The sequence below is a fragment of the Dama dama genome, chromosome 9 (assembly GCF_033118175.1).
Source record: "Dama dama isolate Ldn47 chromosome 9, ASM3311817v1, whole genome shotgun sequence".
In the NCBI taxonomy this organism is placed as follows: domain Eukaryota; kingdom Metazoa; phylum Chordata; class Mammalia; order Artiodactyla; family Cervidae; genus Dama; species Dama dama.
In genome coordinates, this window is record NC_083689.1 from 7970960 (window position 1) to 7998911 (window position 27952).

At 46.4% G+C, this 27952-nt stretch overlaps 2 protein-coding genes across 6 annotated transcripts in view; one reads left to right on the plus strand and one right to left on the minus strand.

Annotated features, from left to right (window-relative positions):
* Positions 1 to 22065, minus strand: part of SNAP47 (synaptosome associated protein 47) — a 67503-nt gene extending 45438 nt beyond the window's left edge. The window contains exons 1-2 of one of the 3 annotated variants that reach the window (XM_061149700.1): positions 21727 to 22065; positions 11024 to 11326 (exon numbers count right to left, since the gene is read on the minus strand). In XM_061149700.1, coding sequence (XP_061005683.1) covers positions 11024 to 11145 — 122 coding nt within the window. In that variant the 5' untranslated portion in view covers positions 11146 to 11326; positions 21727 to 22065. Of the gene's footprint in view, positions 1 to 11023; positions 11569 to 21726 lie in introns of all 3 variants that reach the window. The other 2 variants (XM_061149699.1, XM_061149698.1) reach the window with 2 other exon arrangements.
* A 127-nt stretch (positions 22066 to 22192) lies between these two features.
* Positions 22193 to 27332, plus strand: JMJD4 (jumonji domain containing 4). Of its 3 annotated transcripts, none has more exons than XM_061149695.1 (6): positions 22193 to 22665; positions 22897 to 23062; positions 25081 to 25206; positions 25508 to 25775; positions 26288 to 26434; positions 26897 to 27332. In XM_061149695.1, exons 1-6 carry the CDS (start codon positions 22401 to 22403, stop codon positions 27197 to 27199), a joined length of 1275 nt encoding a protein of 424 aa, XP_061005678.1. In that variant the 5' UTR covers positions 22193 to 22400; the 3' UTR covers positions 27200 to 27332. The 3 variants fall into 3 exon arrangements, with proteins under 3 accessions (XP_061005678.1, XP_061005679.1, XP_061005680.1); XM_061149696.1 differs by having other exon boundaries at positions 25544 to 25775; XM_061149697.1 differs by lacking the exon at positions 22897 to 23062 and having other exon boundaries at positions 25095 to 25206.
* The last annotated feature ends 620 nt before the right edge of the window (positions 27333 to 27952 follow it).

Sequence of the window (27952 nt, forward strand, 5' to 3'; positions counted from 1 at the left end):
ACAAAGAAGAACACTACATAACGATCAAGGGTTCATTGATATAACACAAAGATATAACAACTATAAATATATATGCACCCAGCATAGCAGCACCTCAGTATGTAAGGGAAATACTAACAAATACAAAGGAAGAAATCAACAGTAACACAATAATAGTGGAGGACTTTAATATCCCCACTTTCATCAATGGACAGATCATCCAGACAGAAAATCAGTAAGGAAACACAAGCCTTAAATGACACTTTAGATGAGCTGGACTTAGCTGATACTTACAGAGCATTTCACCCAAAAGCAGCAGACTATGCATTCTTCTCAAATGCACATGGAATATTCTCCAGGACCAACAACACCCTGGGCCACAAGGTGAGTCTTGGTAAATTTAAGAAAATCAAAATTATATCAAGCATCTTTCTGATCACAACACTATGTGATTAGAAATAAATTATAAGAAAAAAACAAAACTCTAAAAACCACAAACACAAGGTGGCTAAACAATATGCTACTCAACAACCACAGGATCACTGAAGAAATCAAAGAGGAAATAAAAAAATACCTAGAGAAAGTGAAGGGCTTCCTTGGTGTCTCAGACGGTAAAGAATGTGCCTGTGATGCAGGAGACCAGTGTTCAATCCCTAGATTGGAAAGATCCCCTGGAGAAGAAAATGGCTACCCACTCCAGTAGAATTACACAAAGGAGTCTGGCAGGCTACAGTCCGTGGAATCACAGAGTCAGACACGACTGAGTGATTAAGCACACACACATACACATACACACACACACACACACACACACACACACAAATGAAAACAAAAGCACAACAGTCCAAAATGTACGGGATGCAACAAAAGCAGTTCCAGGAGGGAAGTTTATAGCAATACAATCTTACCTCAAGAAATAAGAAAAATTTCAAACAACCTCGCACCTAAAGCAACAAACAAAACCTACAATTAGGAGAAGGAAGGAAATCATAAAGATCAGAGCAGAAATAAATGAAATGGAGACAAAAAACGTGGCAAAGATCAATGAAACTAAAAGCTGGTTCTTTAAAAAGATAAACAAAATTGATAAACCCTAAGCAAGACTCACCAAGAAAAAAAGGAAGACTGAAATCAACAAAATTAGAAACGAAAAAGAAGTTACAAGTGACTTCGCAGAAATACCAAGGATCATAAGAGAATACTATGAACAATTGTTTGCAAATAAAATGGACAACCTGGAAGAAATGGACAAATGCTTAGAAAGGTACAGTCACCTTTTACTGAACCAGGAAGAAATAGAAAATATAATAAACACACCAATCACAAGCACTAAAAACCTCTTGGGCTTCCCTTGTGGCTCACCTGGTAAAGAATCCACCTGTAATACAGGAGACCTGGGTTCAATCCCTGGGCTGGGAAGATCCCCTGGAGAAGGGAAAGGCTACCCACTCCAGTATTCTGGCCTGGAGAATTCCAGGGACTGTATAGTCCATGGGGTCACAAACAGTCGGACATGACTGAGTGACTTGCACTTTCACTTTCAACAAACAAAAGTCCAGGACCTGATGGCTTCACAGGTGAATTTTATCAAACATTTAGAGAAGAGTTAATACCTATCATTCCGAAATGGTTTGAAGAAGTTGTAGGAGAAAGAAAACTTCCAAACTCATTTTATGAGACCACTATCACTCTAACCAAAAGCAGACAAAGATACCACACAAAAAAAGAAAACTACAGGCCAATATCACTGATGAACATAGATGCAAAAATTCTCAACAACATACTAACAATGTGTATCCAACAATACATTAAAAAGATAACACACCATGAACAAGAGGGATTCATTCCAGGGATGCAAGGATTTTTCAACATCCACAAATCAATCAATGTAAAATACCAAATCAACAAAATGAAGAATAAAAATGATGAAATCATCTCAATAGATTCAGAAAAAGCTTTTGATAAAATTCACCACCCATTTATGATAAAAAATTCTCCAGAGAGTGGGAATAGAGGATATATACCTCAACATAATGAAGACCATATACAACAAACCTACAGCTAGCATCATACCTGACAGTCAAAAGCTGAAAGCATTCCCTCTAAGATCAGGAACAAGATGGGATGTCCATTCTGGCCACTTTTATTCAACAGTTTTGGAAGTCCTAGCTCCAGCAATCAGAAAAGAAAAAGAAGTAAATGGAATCCAAATGGGAAAAAAAGAAGCTAAACCACCACTGCAGATGACATGATACTATTCATAGCAGATCCTAAAGATGCTACCAGAAAACTACCAGAGCTCATCAATGAGTCTGATAAAGCTGCAGCTTACAAAATCAATACACTGAAATCTGTTGCATTTCCATACACTAACAATGAAAGATCCGGGAGAGGAATTCAAGAGGCAATTCCATTTACTATCACAACAAAAAGAATAAAGTGAAGTGAAGAAGTGAAGTCGCTCAGTTGTGTCCGACTCTTTGCGACCCTGGGGACTGTAGCCCGCCAGGCTTCTCTGTCCATGGGATTCTCCAGGCAAGAATACTGGAGTGGGTTGCCATTTCCTTCTCATACCTGGGAATAATCTACCTAAGGAGACAAAAGACCTATACTCCAAAACCCATAAGATGTTGATGAAAGAAATCAAAGAGGACAGAAACAGATGGAAAGAAATACCATGTTCGTGGATTGGAAAAATCAACATTGTCAAAATGACTATATTACCCAAGGCAATCTACAGATTCGATGCAATCCCTATCAAATTATCAATGGCATTTTTCAAAACACTAGAATAAAAAATCTCAAAATTTAATGGGAGACACAAAAGACCCTGAATAGCCAAAGCAATCCTGAAGAGAAACAGAGCTGAAGGAATCAGGCTCCCTGACTTCAGACTATACTACAAAGCTACAGTCATCGAAACAATATGGTACTAGCACAAAAATAGAAATACTGAAATATTTATCAATGGAACAGGATAGAATACCCCCAAATACGCCCATGCACCTATGGTTAATTAATCTATGACAAAGAGGGCAAGGCTACGCAACGCTGGAAAGACAATCTCTTCAACTAATGGTGCTGGGAAAACTGCACAGCCACAAGTAAAAAAAAAGAAATTAGATCATTCTTTAACTCCATACACAAAAATAAGGTCAAAATGGATTAAATACCTAAATGTGAGACCAGACACTATGAAACTCCTAGAGGAAAACACAGGCAGAACACTGTCTGATATAAATCACAGGAACATCTTTTCCAATCTATCTCTCAGAATAATGGAAGTAAAAACAAAAATAAACAAATGGAACCTAATTAAACTCAAAAGTTTTGCATGGCAAAGGAAACAATAAACAAAATGAAAAGACAACCCACAGATTTGCAAATGATGTGACAGTGGGCGATCAGTCTCCAAAATTTACAGAGAGCTTATGATGCTTAACAGCTTCAAAACAAACACCCCACTCAAAAAATGGGCAGAACACCTGAATAGACATTTCTCCAAAGAGGACACACAGATGGCCAAGAGGCACATGGAAAGATGTTCAACATCACTAGTTATCAGAGAAATGCAAATCAAAACCCCAATGAGATATCTCCTCACACCAGTCAGAATGGCTATCACCAAAAACTCCACAAACAATGAATGCTAGAGAGTGAAGTGGGAATGTAAACACCTGCACTGTTGGTGGGGATATAAACTGGTACAGCCACTATGGAGAACAGCATAAAGCTTTCTTAAAAAACTACAAACAGAGCTACCATATGACCCTGCAATGTCACTCCTGGGCACATGTCCAGAGAAATACATGACCTAAAAGGATACATGCACTCCAGTGTTCATAGCAGAACTGTTTACATCAGCCAAGACTTGGAAGCAACCTAAATGTCCACCAACAGAGGAACAGATAAAGAAGATGTGGTACATATCCACAACTGAATATTACTCAGCCATTAAAAAGAGTGAGATAATGCCATTAGCAGTATCATGAACGGACCTACAGAGTGTCATACTGAGTGAAGTAAGTCAGACAGAGGAGAAATACTGTATGACATCCCTTATACGTGCAATCAAAAAAGACAAGTCCTTCATGGGAAGGACTGATGCTGAAGCTGAAGCTCCAATACTCTGGCCACTTGATTCGAAGAACCGACTCGTTGGAAAAGTCCCTGATGGCGGGAAAGACTGAGGGTAAGAGGAGAAGGGCACAACAGAGGATGAGCTGGTTGGATGGCATCATTGTCTCAATGGATGTGACTTTGAGCAAACCATGAGAGATGGTAAAGGACAGGGAAGCCTGGTGTGCTGCAGGTCATGGGGCTGCAAAGAGCTGGATACAACTTAGTGACTAAACAACAACAACAGAAAAGAAATGATACGAATGAACTTACTTACAAAACAGAGAGACTCACAGACTTAGAAAACGAACTGATGGTTGCCAGGGGAAAGGGATAGTTAGGGAGTTTGGGAACGTCATGTACACACTGCTATATTCAAAGTGGATAACCAATAGAGACCTGCTTATAACACATGGAACTCTACTCAGTGTTGTATGCCAGCCTGGATGGGAGGGGTTTGGGGGACAATCGATACATGTATACGTATGGCTGAGTCCCTCTGCTGGTCACCTGAAACTACCACAACATTGTTAAATTCGCTATACCCCAATAGGGCTTCCCAGGTGTCACTAGTGGTAAAGAACCTGCCTGCAACGCAGGAGATGTTAAGAGACACTGGTTCGATCCTTGAGTTGGAAAGATCCCTTGGAGAAAGAAATGGCAACCCACTCTAGTATTCATGCCTGGAAAATCCCATGGACAGAGGAGCCTGGCAGGCTAGTCAATGGCATCACAAAGAGTTGGACATGACTGAGCAACTTAGCGCACACACACCCCAATACAAAATAAAAAGTTTAAAATTTGAAAAAAAGAAAAAAAAGCAGAGCAAAAGGATGAGGAAAAAGAAAAATGAAAACAATATTAGAAATCAGTTCAGAGTTCAAGAAGTCAGATAACAAAAAAGGGGGAGTTCCAAAAGAAATACATTTAAAAAGCTGAGGTGAAAAAAATTTCAAAGAAATAATACAGGAAATAATAGGCTCACTGAGGGTCTACCACAATCAGCTTCAAAGGACCCATGCCAAGAAGAATCAGGAACCACAAGACCACCACCCTAGGAATACCAGTCAGCTGCTCTCTGGATAAATCACCACAGAGCTACACAGTCTGGTGCCTGCAGGCACCCTTCCTGTTCAGGTGTTCATATTTTAATTCTATATTTTTCCTACAGTATTATTTTGCATGTTAAAAAATCATATAAGTGGTATCCTGCTGTACACATCTCTCTCTGCAACTTGCTTTGTTTTTCAAACAGTGCTTTGGGATTTATTCAAGTTGATATCTAATATATAACAGTTAATATGAAAAATTAGTCTATTTTGTGACTAAAACATAGCTTATATGCCCAATCCCCTTGAGAAGCAATTGACTGTAACTGCTCACTACTGTCCACAGTCCTTTATGAAAGTTCATGTCCGCACATGCTGTGCCTAAGAGCCAGCATTTCCCAGATGACACGGCTGAAAGGGAAAGGTCAGTTATGGGGTCTGTGCACCTCTGGCTTCACCAGGTATTGACAATTGCTCTCCTAAGTAGCTGAACCAATTCACATTCTTGACAGAAACACCAGTTATTATCATCCCACATCTGAACTAACAGCTGGTATTACCCACTAATATACTTGTTGGTTTAATTTACCTTTCCTTATTACTAGGGATGTTGAACTCCCTTTTCACTCCTCTTTTGGGATTTCTCAATTGAGAAACACTGTAGCAGAGACTACTCATGATCCCTATCATCCATTCTCCTGTTTTTCCTTTGATAGTGAAATATCTGAGTAACCTCTCACAACCACCCAGCTCCTTTGTTTGTGAGTGTAGTTATGAGATTAAGTCCTGCCAGTAGGACATGAGCAGAACTGATAAGTGCGATTTTGGGGTCATCTTCTTAAAGACATGGCTGTACACCCTGGGCTCCCTCTCTGTTCCCCCTTCCCATTGGCTTGGAATGATCAACGGCACCAACTTCTGATGTAGCAATGGTGCCATGTGATAAGATAGGAGGACGTTCTAGCCAACATGCAGCCCCAAGTGATGGCGTAAAGCAGAGCTTTATATCTGCCTGGGATACCTACCTTCCTTTGGACCATCATATTAAACTTCTAGCTTTTATCAACCACAATATTTTTGGATCTCTGTTATAGTGGCTTGTTAGTCTAAAATCCAATCAATGACCTTTGCTAACTTTTCTGTTGAATTGTCTTTTTCTCATTTGGCCTTTAACTAATTAGATATTAATCTTTTGTTGGGATATGGGTAGGTATCACAAGTACTTTCTTCCCGCCTCAGGGTCATCCTTTCACTTTGTCTTTTGTCGAAAGAAGATTTACAAACCACCCAGTTGTTCGCCAAAAGGATTATACCAATTGTCATTTTGATTATACTCTTTGCAGCTAAAGATCGTTAAGCTCCATACAATCAATAAAAACAAGACCTGGAGCTGACTGTGGCTCAGATCATGAGCTCCTTATAGCAAAATTCAGGCTTAAATGGGAAGAAAGTAGGGGATACAACTAGGTCATTCTAGGATGACCTAAATCAAATCCTTTATGATTACACAGATGAAGTGACAAATAGATTCAAGGGATTAGATCTTGTAGAAAGAGTGACTGAAAATTATGGATGGTGGTTTGGAACACTGTACAGGAGGCAGTGGCCAAAACCATCCCCAAGAAAAACAAATGAAAGAAAGCAAAGTGGTCATCTGAAGAGGCTTTATAAATAGCTGAGGAAAGAAGAGAAACAAGAAAGGGAAAGACATACCCAATGAATACAGAGTTCCAGAAAATAGCAAGGAGAGAGAAGAAGCCCTTCTTAAATGAGCAACGCAAAGAAATAGAGGAAAATAATAGAATTGGAAAGACTATAGAGATCTCTTCAAGCAAAGGGGAGATATCAAGGGAACATTTCATGCAAGAATGGGCATGATAAAGGACAAAAACAGTAAGGATCTAACAGAAACAGGAGAGAGTAAGAGTAAGTGGCAACAGTACACAGAAGAACTACACAAGAAAGTTCTTAATGACCCGCATAATCACGATGGTGTGGTCACTCACCTAGAGCTGGACATCCTGCAGTGTGAAGTCAAGTGGGTCTTAGGAAGCATTACTATGAACAAAACTAGCAGAGCTGATGGAATTTCAGCTGAGTTCTTTAAAATCCTAAAAGATGATGCTGTTAAAGTGCTGCACTCAGTATATCAACAAATTTAGAAAACTCAGCAGTGGCCATAGGACTAGAAAAGGTCAGTTTTCTTTCCAATCCCAAAGAAAGGGCAATGCCAAAGAATGTTCAAACTATTCTACAACTGTACTCATTTCACAAGCTAGCAAGGTTACACTCAAAATCCTTCAAGTCAGGCTTCAGCAGTACATGAACTGAGAACTTCTAGATGTACAAGCTGGGTTTTGAAGAGGCAGAGGAACCAGAGATCAAATTGCCAACATTTGCTGGATCATGGAGAAAGCAAAGGAGTTCCAGAACAGCATCTACTTCTGCTTCATTGACTACACTAAATCCTTTGACTGTGTGGATCACAACAAACTGTGGAAAATTCTGAAAGAGATGGGAACACCAGATCACTTTACCAGTCTCCTGAGAAACTTGTATGCAGTCAAGAGGCAACACAGACACAGACAATGGACTGGTTCAAAATTGGAAGAGGAGTATGACAAGGCTGTACTGTGTCATTCTGTTTATTTAATTTATACGCAGAGCAGATCATGTGAAATGCCAGGCTGGAAAAATCACAAGCTGGAATCAAGACTGCTGGGAGAAATACCAAAAACCTCAGATAGGGAGATGATACCACTCTAATGACAGAAAGCAAAGAGGATCTAAAGAGCCTCTTGATGAGGGTGAAAGAGGAGAGTGAAAAGCTGGCTTGAAATCCAACACTGAAAAAACTAAGATTATCACATCCTGTCCCATTACTTCATGGCAAACAGAAGAGGAAAAAGTGGAAGCAGTGTCAGATTTTACTTTCTTGAGCTCCAGAATCACTGCCAACTGTGACTGCAGCCATGAAGTTAAAAGGTGTTTGCCCCTTAGAAGCAAAGCTATGACAAACCTAGACAGCATATTAAAAAGCAGAGACATCACTTTGCCAACAAAGGTCCATATAGTCAAGCTATGATTCTTCCAGTAGTTACGTACAGATGTGGGAACTGGACCATAAAGAAGATTGCCCGTGTGTGTGCTAAAGTTGCTTCAGTTGTGTCCAGCTGTTTGCGATCCTATGGACTACAGCCTGTCAGGCTCCTCTGTCCATGGGCTTCTCCAAGCAAGAATACTGGAGTGGGTTCACTCACATTCTGCAGTGAATCTTCCCGACTCAGGGATCAAACACATGTTTCTTATGTCTCCTACATTGGCAGCTTGGTTCTTTACCACTAGTGCCATGTGGGAAGCCCAAAGAAGGCGAAGTGAGAAAGTGTGAATCATTCAGTCGTGTCTGACTCTGTAATCCCATGGACTGTAGCCTGCCAGGCCAGGATCCTCTGTCCATGGAATTCTCCAGGCATGAACACTGGAGTGGGTAGCCATTCCCTTCTTCAGGGGAGCTTCCCAACCCAGGGATCAAACCTGGGTTTCCCACATTGCAGGCAGATTCTTTACCTTCTGAGCCACCAGGGAAGTGCTGAAGATTTGATGCTTTCAAACCGTGGTGTTGGAGAAGACTCTTGTGAGTCCCTTGGACTGCAAGAAGATCCAACCAGTCCATCCTAAAGGAAATCAACCCTGAATATTCACTGGAAGGACTGCTGCTGAAGGTGAAGCTCCAATACTTTGGCCATCTGATGCAAAGAGCCGGGTCAATGGAAAAGACCCTAATGCTGGGAAAGATTGTAGGCAATAGGAGAATGGGGCGGCAGAGGATGGGATAGATAGATAGCATCACCAACTCAATGGACATGAATTTAAGCAATCTCTGGGAGATAGTGGAGGACAAAGGAGCCTGGCCTGATACAGTCCATGGGGTCGCAAAGAGTGAAACACTACTTAGCAACAGAAGAACAATGACAGAATTCTTACTTTTAGTTGTTATTAATCTGATCATTAAAACCTAGATTTCCATTATTTTAGTGTACATTTCTTTGATTTCCAGTGTAGATGAACATTCTTCTAAATCTCTGATCTCAATGTTCTAAGTTGAAGCTATTTAATAGGTGTCTCTATTTCCTACCGGACTGTTGTGTTAGTCTACGAGCGTTGCCTGCTGTAACAAACAACTCCCAGAACCTTTGGGCCTAGCCCCAGTAAAGGACTATCGCTTGTTCACATTGCAGTCCAATTGAGGGCTCAGATCAGGGTTCTGCTCTGGGAGGCCACTTGGGGCCCTAAACTCTATCTAACTAATGTTTCTGTCCTAACGCCTCGAGTCCTGAAGGATTCCAGCAGATAAAGGGGAAGACAGTCTCAGAGATTGGGTAGGAGAGCTTTTAGAGTCTAGGCCTGCAAGTGACCAACATCACTTCTGTTACAACTCAGTGGCATAACTCCTGAACTGCAAGAAGAGTGGGAAAATGTCTAGCCTTGTTCCCATGAGGAAAGCTCACAGAGGTCTGATGATGTTACATCTCATTCACCATAAGCACCTCCTCTTAAGGATAAGAAGCAGGGCCCAGTTCCCTGCAGCTCTCACACAAAGCCCTTTACCACACAGTGCTCAGAAACAGCAACAGGTGGAGACTCCAGAGTGTGGTCACCCAGAAGCAAGGGTCTCGCAGACAGCAGTCACGCACCCCCGGTCTGAGAGGCGGAGGACCCACACTCAGGGTCCACCCTGAGACTGTCACCGCATCCTGAGCTCTCAAGCAACCATTCCAGACACCAGGGAGGGAGAGGTCACTCCTACTAGACTCAGAGGTCCCTGGCTTATTTTATAGGTCGTATAGTTAGCACAGCACTTCTCAAAGTGTGGTCTTTGAGACCCTCCAAAGGAGTCTGGGAGGTCAAAATTACTTCATACAATACCACAGTGCCATGTAGCCTCTTACTCTCATTCTCTCACAAGTGTAGAGCGGCGTTTCCAGAGACTTGCGGCATCACATGTGACTTGTGATGGCACAGCAGACTGACTGCAGAAGCAAGCGTGAGAATTCAGCTGTTGATACTAAGCTTTATTTTAGAGAGAGGTGCAAAAAATGTTAAACAGTGACACTCCTCTCACTACACATTTTGCTTTATAAAAGTTATTTTTCATTATTTTTCATTAAAAAAATGTTGTTTATGTTACTAGAAGCCTGGCATGCTGCAGTCCATGGGGCCGCAAAGAGTCGGACATGACTGAGCGAATGAACCGAACTGAGGACATGGATTTATCGTTGTACGTTTTAAGTGAATAATTATTTAATGCCTTAGTTTTTTAAAAAATATGGTACATATTGGTATATACAACCCACACAAACAAAAACTCTTTGGGTACTCAGTTTTTAAGGAGGATGAGATGGTCCCCCAGACTGAAGGTTTGAGAGTGGTTTCGTGCAGTGGCTAAGATGGCAGTTTCTGAAGCCAAAATGCTTTAGCTCAAACCTTGCTGCTATACAGGTATGAAAAAAAAATTAAGATAAACTATGCCAACAAACTTAGTGTGTTCAAGTGACCTTGAACAAATTACTTGGCCTCTCAGCCTCAATTTCCCCATGGACAAAACGAGGAACAACATGCTCTTCTTGGCTTGCCTGGTGACTGCACAAGGGAATCCCCATAAACACTTAAAACTGTCCTTGGCACATACTGCACACTCCATGAGTGCTGGCCCTCATTTATTTGTTTGCCCATAGCAGTCAGCTCAGTGCAACTGTCCAGAACAGAAGTACAGCTTGTGTTTTCAGAAGTTGAATGTGAAATAAATAGAAGATGATGGAAAAGATACCATACCACAGCCATTCCAAGGTCAGGTGAGGATTACAGTGTTTGCTTACCTGTCAGCCACATCCAGGTCAGATTCCATCTTGTCCAGGCCTTTGGAGATACTGTCAAGTTGCTCGCCCTGATGGTGCAGGACTCTGGCTGTGTCTTCCAGACGCTTCTGGGTACAGGCCATCAGACAAGTCAGCTCCTTCCCCTTGGTCACGGAGGAGGAGGATGCCTCAGCAGCAGCTCCTGACTGGGACAACAGCAGCTCTCTCCAGAAATGTTCGATGATGCTGAAAACGGCATTCCGACTAGGCTGCAAGGAACTGAACCAGTGCTTGTTGCGGTCCCTCTCCAGGATGGTAATGGAACTGAAGATAAAATGAGAAGCTTCTTTCTTGATCTCAATGATACTAGAAAGGGGAAAGCTGACAAGAATTTCTCTAGTTTTATCAGTCATAAATTTTAGTGAGAGAGAAGTTAATGAAAGTCTTCCAGGGACCCATCGCTTTTCAAGTTCTAAATAATAGGAGCATGGCCAGGTTTGGACGCAGATGTCTCTGCTCATCTGGTTCCTAGGTCGGTATGCACCACAGCCAAAGTCACTCTGCCTCTGAAGGAAAGGGCACACATTAGTGGGTGGGCGAGCCTAAACCAGGACTTGGACACTTGGACCAGAGACATCGGGACACCGACACGGAAGGCGTGATCTGGATTCTGAGCCCACGGGAGACTCTAGCACGTGGCCAGGCCCGCACCTACAAGGACTCTCACACCACCTGTGACAGGCAGGAGGGAGACTGCACCCGACTCATGAGAGAAGTAAGGGCTGGGGCCAGACTCGTACTGTCCCAGAGCACCAAGGTCCCCAGGAGCTCTGCACCACGCACCCTCACTGCTCATCCATAGCCAGATGTGACCGAGGCAAGAAAATCACTGGACACGATTGCCAAGGCTTCTTCACAAGAACACCGCTCTGGCTGCGATGACTCCTACCGCTATACATTCTACAAGCTTTTAAACTAACTCTCTTCTTTTGACATTTTTATAAGTTTACTTAGTGTCATACAGAAAATAATCCTACAAACTTTTTCATTTATGTGATCCCAACTAATTTTATAGAGTTCCATGTAATTATATGTGCATGTTTATATATAGTTTTATATAGTTATATGTAACAGAGGTATACTATTCATGTCTACAGTTTGCATTTACCAAGGCATTTTTTTCCTCTTTGGACAAGCTACACAGCTTGTGGGATCTTAGTTCTCCAACCAGGGACTGAATCCAAGCCCTCAGCAGTGAGCCTACAGAGTCCCACCCACTGGACCAGCAGGGAATTCCTTATCAATACATTTTTTTCTTTTTTTGGACACAACACACAGCTTGCGGGATCTTAGTTCTCCAACCAGGGACTGAACTCAGGCCCTCAGCAGTGAGACTACAGAGTCCCACCCACTGGACCAACAGGGAATTCGTTATCAAAGCACTTAAAAGTCATGAATGACAGATCCGAAACAGCCCTTGTAAAACACTCAGTCCAACCCTCTCATCATACAGATAAAGAATATAAGGCCAAGAAAGGATGGAGACTTTGTACAGGGTCAAACCACAAGTTTTAAGACCCCCAACATACTATGCTGGACAGAAAAGAAACAACATCCTTGGCTCACAGAGCTTAGGAGTCCATTGGAATTCTATAAACTTCCTCACTGAGTTATATTCTAAAGACTCAAGACTCTTCAAAGTAATTATTGTACTACATGCCACATCAAACAACACAAGGCTGGACAGCAAAAAAGGGAGTAGCTGCACCTGAAGAACTTGCACTGAATTGAGAGTCCTAGTTATAAAGAAATAAAGTGACTTGAGATTAGGAAGAGCATCATCAACTATGACGTGAGTTAATGCGAGAAAACAAAAAACCCACAGCTCATAGGTTATAGGCATAAAAAGAGATGTAAAGAAGTCTTAATTGGACTACAGTGGCATCTAATGGGTCTCCTGCCTTTGGTGCTCCAACACCACCTGCTGCTACTGAAATCTTCCTTCCAGAGTGAGAGCAGCCTTACCCGCCCTCGGCCTCTCCTCCTCGCTTTCTGCCTTGTGGGGCCATACAGAACTCATGCACACTTGCTGTACATGTTAAATGGTAGGATGACCACTTGTTATTTGACTGCAAGCTCTCAAAGGGCAATGATCATATTTTATTCATAATCCTAACCCAGGAAATACTTTGTGACTGAATGAGTGAACAGATACTCACGGTTTATGGTATCTGTCCAGCTGTGACCCTCAGCATAGTTGTGGTCACTGCTCAGGGTGGCCTCACCCTACTGCTCAATACTCCATACAAGGTGTGGACAATACTGAGAGGTCATTCTTCACGGTGTTTCTTCACATGTGATATCAAAAACTGATGAAATCTTGTGTCATGAAAACTGTCCAAGAATATCTTCCTTGTCACTGTGGACAGTGTCTTCCTCCTGGCTGAGAGCTCTGTTTCCTGACCGGGATAGTAAGCTAGTGTCCCTTTGAGGCAAGGGTTGGACAGGTTTGCTAGCAGTCCCCTAGCTGTGACACAAACCCGTGGTATGCGCAGCATCCCCTTGGGCCTTAGAAGTTAGGGGGCACAGGGGCAGATGTACACACGGATCCTGCTGTGCTACACACAACAGGCCCTTTCTCTCTGACCAAGGGCCTCCTGTCCTCCTCCACATCTGCAAAACTAAGGCAGGCTCACTCTCAAACCTATAAGAAAGTCTCAGGCCCTTCATGATTCCCAGCAGTGATGCGCACCACAAGATCATTCTACTTTGGGGTATGGGTTCTTCACACCAGAATCTCTATTAAAACTAAGTATTTAGGAAGTAAACTCCACAAATCAACTCTATCAACTCATAACACCCTAAGATGTTTCTATTGACTTAAGGGAATCAAGACTTTCCCCAAACTTTAATTCATTTTAAAAATAAGTACATGAAAAAAAATAAAATAAAATAAAAATAAGTACATGAAAAGCTCAAAAACAGGAATCAGAATGGTAGTTATAACCGGGGACAGGGGGGCCTTGAGGAGGGCTCTGCGGTACTGGTACTGTTCTGCTTCTTGCCCTGGGTGTATTCATTTTGTGGTAATTCAAGATTTGTGCTTTTTCTCTTCTTATGATTTGCTTATTTTTCTGCATTAACACTTCAATGAAGGATTTACTAAATATTTACTAATAAAATAAAATTTTATTAAAATTAATAATAAATGTACACATGAGAGATGTACCAAAACTAAATTTCAGCTGGGTATTACAATTTCAAAAACATTTGCAATCACTGCCTTGGGTAGCAGTACATCTGGAAGACTACAACACAAACCTCTCATACAGATAATGGCCGGTGTTCCCACTCTGTGTATGACCCTTCCGTGTGTGACTCAGCACTCCTGCATCCACTTCCTGATCTGTAAATGGAGGTAACTGTACCTATCTCACATTGCAGTGGTAAGGCTTAACTGAACCGATATGTGAAAGGTGCTTAGAAGAGTACTTGGCACCTAATATACGCTATAAGTGTAATTATGAATACTACAAAGTATCTACAGAACTAACTCTGTTCATCTATTAGGTGTGAACAGCCTACAGTTTTCTCTTGATCCCATTTCTTTAATGACCGCTAAAACATCACTATACTCAGAATCTGCATTTGGTCTCACTAGTTTCCACTATCTGATCAGAGTTGGCTACAGACAACACCTGAACAGAAAAACAAACATGACAGTGAAAAAGAGAAGAAAAGAAAGAAGAATGTGCGTAGCATACACAAAATTAAGGTGTCAAAACAACTTGATTCCATTACAAGAGAAATAAATTTAACTACGTTAATCAAATTGAAGCACTTTCCAAATATAGTCTAGAACTTCTCTTAATCACAACAGCAAGGGCTGGCGCCAATTTCCCAGTTATGCGTCTGTGCCAATCAAGCTCTGTTACAATTACAAAGCTGTCCAGTTTACCAGCTCTGCTAATTACTAAAGCCTGCAATTAGGACAAGCCTAGAAGAGAGCTGCCATATTAAGGATGAGAGTTTTGTCATCACTACAAAGTAAGACATGGCACTTGGAAGTGATAAATATAAAGGGACCACAGAGATCATCTCCAATTCACTTCATTCAACAAATGAATGAGCACAGTCCTATCATGGCAAAAGCTCTAAAAGTCCACTGACAGGACTTTCCTGGAGGTCCAGTAGTTAAAAATCCGCCTGCCAATGCAGGGGACACAGGTTCGATTCCCGGTCTGGGAAGATCCCACATGCCACGAGCAACTAAGCCCATGTACCACAACTACTGTGTGCCTGGAGCCCTTGCTCTGCAGCAAGAGAAGCCACTGCAATGAGAAGCCTGTGCACCACAACAAAGAGTAGCCCCCCTACCCCCCACCCATCACAACTAGAGAAGGCCCACACACAGCAAGGAAGACTTGGTTTAGCCAAAAATAAATAAATAAATAAATGATTAAAAAAAAAATTAAAAGTCCACTGATGGCTTGGCTAATACTTTCAGGAGTATTAGCATCTTCAAGTGTTTTCTCTGAGTGTCAATTCTGAGAAAGCAACAGCCTTAGGATCTACATATTTAAGGAGACATGAACCCAAGAATCCATCTTCTTAGCCAACATGATGATGAATGCCAGACCAACACTAAAAACACACTGAACAAACAAACAACCTCATAGTCCCAACTCGGCAGGGCTCTGTAAATGATCCAGGAAATCCATGCTCTTATGTCACTGGAAAGCTAACGAAGATCTCCTCAGCTGTTTGAAACTCCTGACCTTCTGTACCAAAGACTGGTGTCATCTTCTTTGCAGGCTTTATCTGTGAGCTCCCTCGCAGATCCTCCCGGCACACGCTGGGATTGGGCAGAAGCACAATGCAAGGGGCAGAGCAGCTGGGAGGGTGCCTTTCCCCCTAAACAGTGGCTCCCACCGGACAAAGGAAACTGCAGAGCCAAAGGGCCTTCATCAGACCTTTCTCCCCAGAAAGGACACTCATCCAAGCACTCTCAAACATACATAAAACAGACTGTGGAGCCTCTCCCAGGACAGGCAAGCAAGGGAGTTGCAGGCCTTCAGCGTGTTATGACTGACACATCGCCATCCCTCCTGAGTTGTAAGGACCCTGGCAAGCCACCTGCACGACCTGCTAGCACCGTCTTGCCGTGAGGCCACGGGGCAGTCATCCAGATGTGAATAAGAGAAAAGACTTTTACTCTGAGAATCAGGGGACGACTAACCCCAACAATTTAACCATGTTTTTCAGTGTTTCCATGTCCAAGACAAGGTGCCTCTGGCCTCAGTCACTAGTGGGCTCACGGCTCTGGTCAGGCTCACAGCTCTGAAGCTGGCAGGACCCCGGTCCTCCTGACTGAAGAAAGCCTCCTGCCACTGGGCCACTCTGTGCCTGCCATGAGAGAGAGCTGATGAGGGCCACATCTTGTTTACTGCCCATCCCCATACTTAAGACATTGAGTTAGCATGAAAACTGAATTTATATTAACAATTACCGCAGAACAGAAAAAGAGACACAGAAATACAGAACAGACTTTTGAACTTTGTGGGAGAATGTGAGGGTGGGATATTTCAAAAGAACAGCATGTATACTATCTATGGTGAAACAGATCACCAGCCCAGGTGGGATGCATGAGACAAGTGCTCCAGCCTGGTGCACTGGGAAGAACCAGAGGAATCGGGTGGAGAGGGAGGTGGGAGGGGGGATCGGGATTGGGAATACATGTAAATCCATGGCTGATTCATAGCAATGTATGACAAAACCCACTGGAAAAAAAAAATAATAATAATAAAAATAAATAAATAAATAAAAGAAGAATGAAGGTAACAGGTTGATAAAAAGAAAAAAAAAAAAAAAAAACAATTACCTGACTTCAGCTGTCATTCCTGAGTATGTACCTGAGAGGTATTCCTTGAACACTGAGATTATGCACAAATTCCCCAAAGAATTATTCAGTCTGCCATTGCAGCATCCAAGGAACCATGCTGCAGTTCCAACGCCAGCTCCATCAAATTTTATGACTGTGGAAAAGTTATTTCACCTTCTGGGTCTCTGTTAACCATTAAAGTCACTAAAAGACCTAAGGACAACAGCAGCTCTAAACTATTCTAAAATTCAAAAAGAAAGAAAAGAGGAAAGAAAATTCAAGAGACGAACAGAAACATTTCTCTTTCCTGTAGTATATAGAAGAAATATGAGAAAAGTACTTAGGTTTGACGAAAACCAAGGAAAAAGCAAAAGGAGAAACCTGTAGCCACAACTTTTCCTACAACAGATTTCCATGGCAGCCTTCCAATCAGACCAAAATAAATGACGATTAAGTGGAACAGCCAAAGGAACAACATTCCCGTGTGCATTAGAATGACCCCACACACACCCTCCCTGTCCCTCAGCTGAGGACTCGGATACCACACCTGTCCCTGGGTGTCTGCCTTTCCTCTCTCCACGCACAGTTTATGGGAAGCAGTGTCCCCACTCCCTCAAAGACCAGGTTCCAGTTCTCTTGATCCCAACCTCCTCCCCTCCAGCAACAATAACTTCTCTGTCCCTTCACCACTAGGACAGGGCATGCTTTTTTTTTCCCCCCAAGGGCCAAGTAGTAAATATTTTAGGCTTTGTGAGCACGTGGTCTCTGTTAAACTATTCTGCTGTTGCATAGACTATAAGTAGCCAGACAGTCCCCCAAAGTCCACTTACTGTTCCTCCAAGAGACTCCAAATGTGCCCCTGTGCTTGGCCACCAGCCAGGAATCTCCCCCTCCAGACAGGCTCCTGCCCCTCTGCTCACGGACATGTCTCAGCCCAGGCCTCCAGGTGGCCAAATCTAAAGCACACATCCGTTCTAACCTCTGTCCAACACACCTGCCCACCTCCTGAGAGCCATCATCTCTTGGATTCTTGGATACCATGCTTCCCTGGTCTCCCGCCCTGTGGAGCCTGTTTTCCGTCTGCTCTGCTGGTTCTTCCTCTTCTATCTGACTGCTAAATGCTGGAATCACCAGGTCACAACCTTGGTCCTCTTAATCAATACTCTGTTCTTAAGTGAGTCAACACAGTTTCATGGCATTAAATATACCTTCCAGCTGTTGCCTGGCAAACTTTCCTGTCCAGCCCAGACTCTCTTGAGACTTGAGTACTGCCTGGGCATTTCCACCTGACCATCTAATAGACATTTCCAACTAAGCAAGCCCCTCCATCTGCTCCTGCATTTCAGTGAAGGCAGAGCCAGGTGAGTTCTCGTAGATTCCCTCTTCCTTATCCCTCTCAATCCATCGGCAAGTCCCGGCAGCTGCATCTCACACCTGCCCTCTGCACTCCCCACCTCCACAGCCACAGCACTAGGCAAGGCTGTCACCACTGTCCTGGACAACTTCCCAACTGACCTCCTTGTTTCTCTCTGCCCCCACCACTAGGTCTCTATCCAGTAGCCAGTGTGACAACCACAAACAAAATGAGAAAAGGTCACTCTTCTGCGGAAACCCTTCCCCGTGTACCTTGAGTAAGTCACCAGCTAAGTCAGGTAGGCTTCGGTAACCACAGCCACGCCACCCAGGCCAGTAGACAGAGCCTCTCTCTCTGCTCTGCTCCTCAGGGCTCCCCACCCGCGGCTCTTAGGACTCTGAGTGGCCAACTCCACCTTACTCTCCAGATCTCTGTTCCAGGGGCATCCTTGCCTCTTCACCAACCACAGCACTCACGGTAATTCTAAAGAGCCTGTGATCGTGTTTACATGTTGACCAACTGGATCAAAACACTGGAGAAGGCAAACACTACAAGGAGGGTGCCTTGGGGACAATACTGGTGCATCACAGGAACCCAGCAAATATGGGATGAGTGAACTACAAATCATATGATGTGAAAACACCCTTTGTGTCCACTGGGGACAGTTTTCTTCTTTCTATATGCTAAATTAGGTCACCATTCTATGCTAAGTTCCTGGAGTCCTTATTTGGTCCTCGCCTGCCGTAACCTGGAACCCACATCTCCAGTGAAAACACAACACACCTGCTGACCCTATGGACAGAGTTGAATCAGGGAGGGGAGGTCATGGCAAGGTACCTCAAGAGTGTCTGAGACTAATCCACACAGTGATGCTCTTGGGGAAGAAATGAGTGGTCACAGGGACTGAACTTACAACACACTGCAGTTCGTATAATGGATCTCTTTTAGCACTTCCATCAGACCTGTGTCCTGGAGTAGACTCAGTATCAAGTAAACACCCTATTTTTAGTTAATTTCCAATGTAACAGACCAAGCAACATTTTACACACCTTCCAATAACTCCTGACCATAAGAAGGATTAGAGCCAGAACAGTGGGAGCAGTGTCTCCGGGCACCAGCAGTCAGTCTTTTCCATTACCTTCACCTCCTGCTCCTCAGAGGCTCCCACTTTCAACCTGGGAGGTTTGGGGTGTTTCATTGCAATAACATAGCCTATTCACAAGGCATGCACCATCTTCTTAACTTCTCAGAGCTGAGAACTAGGATTTTATGTTATTCCCACTACATTTCCTACAAAGCCCTAACTTTTAAACTCCCCTCCTGCCATTTTTCCTCTGGCCCTCTGTGGGGTCTGTCATTGGGGTATGATAAGGCATGCCATGCTCCCAGATCTGATTCAGCTCTGGGTGGGGCTCAGGAATGTGCACTTCCCACCAGTGCCCAGGTGATATCAGGGCCGCTGTCTAGGGGCCTTGGAGGAACACAGACCTGTGTTCCAGTCCCAATACAGTTCTCAGTAGCTATGTCAGAGCCTCATGCATACAATGGTGGTAACAGGGTCAACACTAGAGAGCCATCATACAAACTAGAGAAAATACAGGACAAAATGCCTGGCCCAGGGCAAATGCTCAAGAAAGGAGACATGCTCTCCTACCTGGAGCTACTGGTTCAGTTGCCCCAACAATCCTGGGAAGCACGGGGACCTGCTGGCCTAGAGCATCCCCTTACTTATAAAACTTAGTCGCAACCGCAGAGCTTCAGAAGCTAGAATTCTGGAATTCTTACCAGGCAATGTCTATCTGAACTTAATATTTCCCTTACAACGCAAACTTTGAACCATATTTCCCAAATCTTTAGACAATTATGAACTCCCATACTTTTCCTATTTGCCTTCCATGATCTGCACTTACCACAGCTAAAATAAAATAATTAAGGAACATCCAGTCAATATGTGGTAAAAAACTGACGACTGTTCATCTTTTTTAAAAAGTTAAAAGAAAAAAAAAAAAGTTAAAAGCAGCAAAAGCTTACATATGTAAACTCACTTACATATAAAATAGACTGTGTGTGTGTGTACAGAGAGGATGATAGAAGAAAAAAACAAATGAGTGAGTACATGCCTGGAAGGATAACTCTATATCAAGAAACGAAAAAATGCTCATCTCTGGATGGAATTAAGGGTGACTCTTATTCTCCATTTTAACTTCCCAGGGCATTCTAACTTTCTGCCCAACACTGGGCCAATGAAGAATTCCACAGCTTGACCATGTGAGGTACAATAGGACAGACTGGGAAAAGTGCACAGGATCACACACCCTCTCACACTGCTCTGCCTGCCACAAACTCCTCACCACCTGTCCCATCTTACCCGTGTTCTCAGCTCCCACTTTAGACCCCTCCTCTACCTGGACTTCAGACTCTCCCTAACTCACTTTCTTCCTAGTCCTCCCCTCTGCCTTTCCCCACTTCTGGTTCTTGTTGCTCTCCTGCATAAGCTTTAAACCCCTTGGAAAGAGTCTCCACCCCCCAAACCCCTCTCCAAAGCTCAAAGCCCCAATATCCCCAGAGTCTCCCTTATGCCACCTATAGGATAAATAAGATTACATCTTCACTGTTCAATAAAGGGGAAGAAGTTGCTCCTTCTCTACCCTTTGAGTGTTTCTTTTAGTCAGGAATGAAAAAAACTCAGTGTTCAGATTTTACAGGACACAGTCACCACCTGCTGACTCAGAGCTGTAAATAAACAGGGACCTCCAGAACCCAGGCAGGAGTCTCTTGTCAGGCACAGACTTTCCTCAAGGCGAAGACAGAGCTCTTCACAATTCTTTCTCTGCTTTTTGTGTGTGAAATGTGTGAAGTTCTGTCCAACTCTACTCTCTTGCAGATGCCTTAAATGTACGTAATCTGCTCAAACAGTAATGAAACTGTTTTCTTCTCTTCCATACTAATACGGGTAGATCTGAGTTGAAAGAACATGTATTTCTCCAACATGTTGAGACCCTGACGTGTCATCCCCACTCAAGTCCCCCTTTTTTGTTCCTCATTTCACGTCTGGTGTGCACAGTCCCGTATTTCCGCACCTTCACTTCAGACCCTCCCTATTCTCCCAGCATCCCCTCCAGGTTCCCACCACCCCCTCCAGGTCCCAACCATCGTATCCTGGTCTACACATCCCCTCCATGTTCCCAGCATCGCCCTTGGCCCTCAGCACTCCCCTAACCCCCAGCAACTCCACCAGGTCCCACCATCACCGGCAAATTACAGCATTCCTTCCAAGTCCCCATCATCTCCCTAGGCCTCCACCATCTCCCTAGCCAGGGCCTCTCCACCCCCTCTCCATCCCCTCCAGGTCCCCAGCATCCCTTAAAGTCCCCCAGCATCCCTCAGATCCCACTGTTGGCTCTTGTACCTCTTTGTTAGCCCTACCCACATCCCACCAACCTTCCGCAGTCCTTGAAGGTTAAGAAAGGAAAGAAGAGGAGTCCTTACCTCGCTGGTAGCGTCAGGAGGGATTATGCCGGAAGAGCACAAGCCCAGCTGCAAACTGGAGACACCGCTTACCCGAGTCGCTGGGAAGACGAGAAAACGGCGAGACTCGGGGCCGGCACCGTTCGACAACCTTTGAAGCCCCGGGGTACCCAAGCCTGGGTCGAAGCCGCTGCAGGCCGTTCAAGTACCCGGTGCGGGCCGCAGCATGAAGCGAGCATGCGCGCAGGGCCTGGCTCGCCGTGTTTCAGGCTCCGGTAGGAACTCCGAGTGCAGACTCTTGGTTCCACTTGACTGCTCTGGGACTACCGCGGGCTTTGCTGTCTGTACTTCGCCGGTGTCTCCCTGCCCGGCTGTGGGCTGTGAGCCACGGACGCCCAGAGCGTTTACTCCGGAAGCAGTTTTAGCAAACACTTCCTTTTTTCTCTTCCCAGTTTAAAGAGCAGAGACGTGAGAATGCGCGAGTGGGATTCTGGGCTTCCGCCCTTCGCCGGTCCACGGCCGGGAGGCCTCACCGCTGGTTCCACCGTCCGCACCAGCCCCTCTGTCGCCGCCGCTCCTTCGACATCCCCCAAGCCCCGCCCCGTCCCCAGCAGCCCTCCAGACTCCCCGTCCCCCCGCGGCAGACTCCCAGCCCAGGTTATCCTGCGCCCCACGGACGCAGAACCTGGCCCGGGATGGACAGGGAGACGCGCGTGTTCGCCGAGAGCCACTTCAGAGGCCTCGAGGGGCGTCTCCCCAGCAGAGTTTGTCCGAAACTGGACCGCGTGGACTTCATCGAGAAGCCGGACTCCTTTTCCTACGCCGACTTTTTCAAGGGCTACCTGCTCCCCAACTTGCCCTGTGTTTTTTCCAGCGCCTTCACCGAGGAGTGGGGTAGCAGGAGGCTCTGGGTGACACCCAGCGGAAAGCCCAACTTCGATTATCTGCTTCAGAACTATGGTAAGGACTGGGCAGGAACACCTTGGAGTACAAGCAGAGGCCTACACTCTGACCTAAGGCAGACTGTGAGGGCGCAAATGAGGAAAGCCACAGAGGGCTTGAGGGAGGCAGGGCATGAGAAGAATTCACTGGAGACGGTGTAGCAGTGAATTGGAGGGTGGACAGGGGCAAGGAGGATGGACAGGCTGGAGGACTCTCAGAAAAGTCTTTTGCCTGACCCTTTCCTTTCAGGAGACGTGGTTGTACCTGTTGCAAACTGTGGGGTCCAGGAATACAACTCCAACCCCAAAGAACACATGCCCCTCAGAGACTACATCAGCTACTGGAAAGAGTACATTCAGGGAAACTACTCCTCTTCACGGGGCTGTTTATATCTCAAAGACTGGCATCTGTGCAGGTAAAGGGGCCTGGAATACTGGCCACAGCACTCCTTCTCAGTTCTGAGTGAGCCCTGGCTGCACACAGAAGAACTGAGCTTTAACCCATTGAGGAATTTAACTTGATCTCTTCAACCTGGTTGAAAGTGTCATTCTCTCCAGTCATGGCCATCTCACTATGCCATCACAGGCTTGGCTGCTGTGAAGAAGGTGGGCCTGGCAGAGGCGCATATGGCTGTGGTTACCCACCTCTTCGTTGTCAGTTTTGCCCAGACCCTTCCTTGTCAACTTCACTTCCATCTAACTGGCAGCACCCAGCCTTTGCCTATCCTCTCAGGCACCCCTGGGACCAGCCTCCTGTGTCCAAACCTACTTCTCCCAAGTCAGGCCCCTTGTCATTCACCTTGGTTGCTGCCAGTCTCCAGACTGCCCTGCCTCAGGTCCTGCACGCCACTGCTAGGCTCACTAAAGTCCAGATGAGCTTTCCAGCAGGACTGTGTCCCTCCCATTTAAAAATCTCCATCACTAACAAGCAGTGGCAACTGTTTATTGAGGCCTTCCAAGGTCTGTCCCCACCCACCACACACTTCTTCCACCTGGAGCGCTCGAAGGATGTTGTCCTGAGAAACATCTCGCTCGTGTGGGCAACCCCACCCCATCTGTGGTGTTCCCGCTCTCTGAGGTGGTCCTCGGGTTTTGTAGCCATTTCCCCTGCCAGGGTTATGCTTTTCACAAGCAGGGAAGGGGTCCTACCCAGACCCCCACTCTCTGGCACAGGGCCTTGGCACAGAGTAGGTGCTCATTTAATAAATGAGTGAACAATCGAGTTCTTGTTTCACTGACGCAGGAATTAAGACTCCCTCCCACCCCCAAAAAATGAATTCAGGCCCTTGTGCTTCCCAAGAGCAATCCAAGAGTACATGAAAGGCATCAGCAGCATCCTGCTCACAGCTTGCCTTAGTACTGCCTGCTACACAGTTTCTTACCTGGCAGACAGAAGCTAAGATGCAGCCACACTCTGGCCTTGGCCTCAGGAATTCATATTCCAGCAGCCCAGATGGACTCGTAGACTCAGATGCTCATGTCCTGTGAATTTGTGCTTCAGATAAGCAATGAATGGTTTTTACATACTTATCCTAGAAACTTGTTCATTGTTTATTTGAAATTCAGTTTTGACAGAGTGTCTTGCATTTTCCTGGGCAATCCAAAAATAAAAAGAGCAAAGGAAGAGCTGCATCAGGAAGGCAGGCAGCCACAGGGGAGAGAATATCTGAGCAGGGTTGTGAAGGGTGAGCAGGCGTCTGTTAGCGTACAGAGGCATGGCAGCGGCGGAATCTGCATGGTGTCGGGGAAACTACCAGTGGTTTGGTACTACTGAGGCTGTATCCTAGCGTGGCCTCTGACCAACAGTGTTGTATGACTGTGTAGCTGAATGTGCACTCTCCCTTGGGCTGGTTTAGAATGTTCCTCTATTTGGGATCCCATTGGTTGGGTTGTCGGGTGAACCAGGAGAGTGAAGGGTTGAGAGACAAGGCAGAAAGGACCTTGGTGTACCTGGGCTTTCCTCACATCTGGGCTCATGGCTTTGGATCTGCTTGATAGTCAGAGTCAGTGGTGTGGGTAAAAAAGTGGAAGCTCCCAAATTCGGGAAGCCATCATGATGCAAATGATGCCTTTATAACCCCAGCTCAGCCAGAGGCTGAAATCCTGGAATGGGTGTGGAAGGGGCCCTAAACATCTAGGTCACTGCCTGCCCAAGTTGTCTAGGTTGTGTCATAGCACCCCCAAAACCATTTTATCTGCTTATATCTCTGGTTCAGTCATTTGGGCAGGGATCAGCTGGGGTCATCTGGTGGCTGGGCTATGGCTGGATGGTCTGAGGTGGCCCCACTCCTGGTGGTTGGTGCTAACTCCAGAAGGCAGGTCAGGGTCATTCACATAATTTCAAAGCTCTCATGATATTCATGCACTCAGGATGTGGGTGCTGGGAGGTTGGCTTGTAGCCACTTATGCTGCAGCTTCATGCCACTTTCTAAAGGGACTTCTCGACAGAAGGCGTGTTCACCCTGCCCATATACTTCTCATCTGACTGGCTCAACGAGTACTGGGATGCGCTAGACGTGGATGACTACCGCTTCGTTTACATGGGGCCCACCGGCACTTGGTAACTGCCTGTCTGCTCCCATCCACCATCCTTCACCCCTGTCCCCGGTCACTCTCCTGAACCTTCCTCTTGGTCTGTTGGCTCTTGCCCAAAGCCTCTCAGAGATCCCTGTTAGCCAAATGGAAAGAGCTCCTGGGGGCTCTGTGATATTCTGGGGCTGGGGAGGTTTGGCCCTCCCACCTGGCTCACAGGCCAGGTGTGAGAACTGGGGACCCCTGAGGTCTCTGAGCCTGGCCAGTCTGTTCTGAAGAAGCAGAGCCCGCGTCCAAGCCACATGGCACCAACAGGAGCTCTTGCACAGGTCACCGTTCCATGCCGACATTTTCCGCTCCTTCAGCTGGTCCGTCAACATCTGCGGGAGGAAGAAGTGGTTCTTCTTCCCACCAGGGCAAGAAGACGCCCTGCGGGACCGTCATGGTGGCCTGCCCTACGACGTGACCTCCCCCAGCCTCCTGGACAGCCGCCTGCACCCCACGCGAGATGGCTGTGGTCCGCCACTGGAGGTCACACAGGAGGCCGGCGAGATGGTGTTTGTGCCCAGTGGGTGGCACCACCAAGTCCACAACCTGGTAGGCGGGTGCTCCACACCCGCGGCCTGCGGCCCGATGGGTCAGGAAGCGGGCCGCGGGGCTGCCCGGGGCTGCCCAGCAGCTCGCCTTGCCTTCAGCACCTTCCCGAATGCGTCCTGCAGAGTGGGCAGGCTGTCCCTCTGGGAGAGCCTGGGTATGGGATGGGGCAGGCCATGGGCAAGACTGGTGCTGCGTGTAGCCATGTTGGTTCCTGCACACAACACCGCTGATGGCCCCCAGCCTCTCTGCCTCCGTACATGTTACTTTCTTGGGTGACAGTGGGCAAGGGGTCCACACACGTGGGGTTGTCCCAGCCTTTGGGGAGCCCCACTATGGGTTAATAATTGTGGATTAGGATGATCCCAGCCCCAGCGCCCTCTTCTCTGCTGGCTCCCACTGGAGATCGGAGTGGCCCTTCCCAGCTGAGGAAGTCTGAGCGGATCTCAGGACAGGGGGAGGGGACAGTGCCCCCTGTGGGATCATGAGGACAGCCTGCACCTTGCCCCTTCCAGGAGGACACCATCTCCATCAACCACAACTGGGTCAATGGCTGTAACCTGGCCAACATGTGGCACTTCCTGCAGCAGGAGCTCCGTGCCGTGCAGCAGGAGGTCATTGAGTGGAGGGACACCATGCCTGACTGGCATCACCACTGCCAGGTGGGACAACTAGTCTGAGCAGTCGTGGGGGCACCGGGTGAGTGAGGCTCGCCACAGCTACGTAGGAGTAGGAGAAGGAGGTGGGTAGGGGCCCACCTGGGCCAGGACCACAGCTGGGGCAAGAATATGCTCACCAGGCCCGGGCCTCAGCCAGGGAAAGGTGTGGAAAAAACCCCGGGGCAGCCTGCAACCTAAAGGGAGGTGTGGTCTCTGAGGTCAGAGCTGCAGTCTTAGGGGCCCAGTGGCAGCTAGGCCTACCTATGTGAGCGAGGGTCTGGGGCTTCCAGGCTGCAGGACTCAGACCCATTTGATCACTGACCGACCCCCCGGTGTGTCTCTACATCCTCAAGGACGGGACTGTGTGTCAGGGCCCTTTGCAGCCTAGACTCGGTATAGGGTCAACAGAGCTTGCCCGGAGCTATGAGTGAGCAGCAGCTCACTGGCTGTTTCTTTCTGACCCAGGTCATCATGAAGTCCTGCTCTGGGATTAATTTTGAAGAATTTTATCACTTCCTGAAGATCATTGCTGAAAGGAGGCTTCTCCTCCTTGCGAAGGGGATGAGCCCTGGCCAGGCAGAGGATGGCGAGGACACTGGATTGGGCCCCCAGCAGGCCGCATTTGACATTGGCCGCATAGCTGAGGTGCTGGAGTCCGTGGTGGTCCACCCTGACTTCCAGAGGGTAGATACTAGTACATTCTCACCACGGCCAGAGGTACTACTGCGGCAGCTGAAAGAGGCCGTAGCTGCCACGACGTCCCTTTAGTGCATGCTCTGAGGACTGGCTGAAGCACGTCTTTGGGGGACGCTGGAGGCACCAGTGTGGAAGGCGGTCATCCTGCTCCAGGATCCCTTCTGGAAATAAAGCTCTGCCCTCCTGTGTGGCCTGGGACCTGTCACCTCCCCGTTGAACTGTCACTTGAGTGTCCCAGGCATAGTTCCTGCTCTTAGGGGTCTGGTATGTCCTGGCTTTCTTTTGGCATCCCTGGGGCCCTGACACCTGTCCAGAAGATCCAGGCTCCTTATCCTTGTGAGGCTCAGCCAGGACTGGGAACTGGATCTTGTGAGGGGGTGCATGGGGAAGTGTTGGTCATTTGGACCCAGAGCAAGGAGGCTAGGAATGTGCTGGGGACTCGGGAGTGGGCGTGGCATGTGGCCAGGTTTACTTCCCCACCACCACCCTTCCCTCAGCAAAGGCTAGCACCCATGCTGACAGCCTCCCATCCTCAGCAGTGCAGGGCCCCCTCTGCAGTAGCACCACATCCCTCCATGAGTCGACACATCTCCCACTAGAAGAGGGCCCTCAGTGTAGGGTAGTGACTGGGTCCCAAGGCGGACCCAAGACCCAAGGCCTGTGTCTCCATCCCACGTTGGAATCACTGTTAAAAAAAAGAGCGTTCCTTCCCTCTTCTGGCCTATGACCCTCTCCTCCCCAGCAGGATCCTGATATGTCTATTAGAGCTCCAGGCCTCATGTGCTGTCCTTCATGCAGGTCTCCCAGATGTCATAGGTACATCAT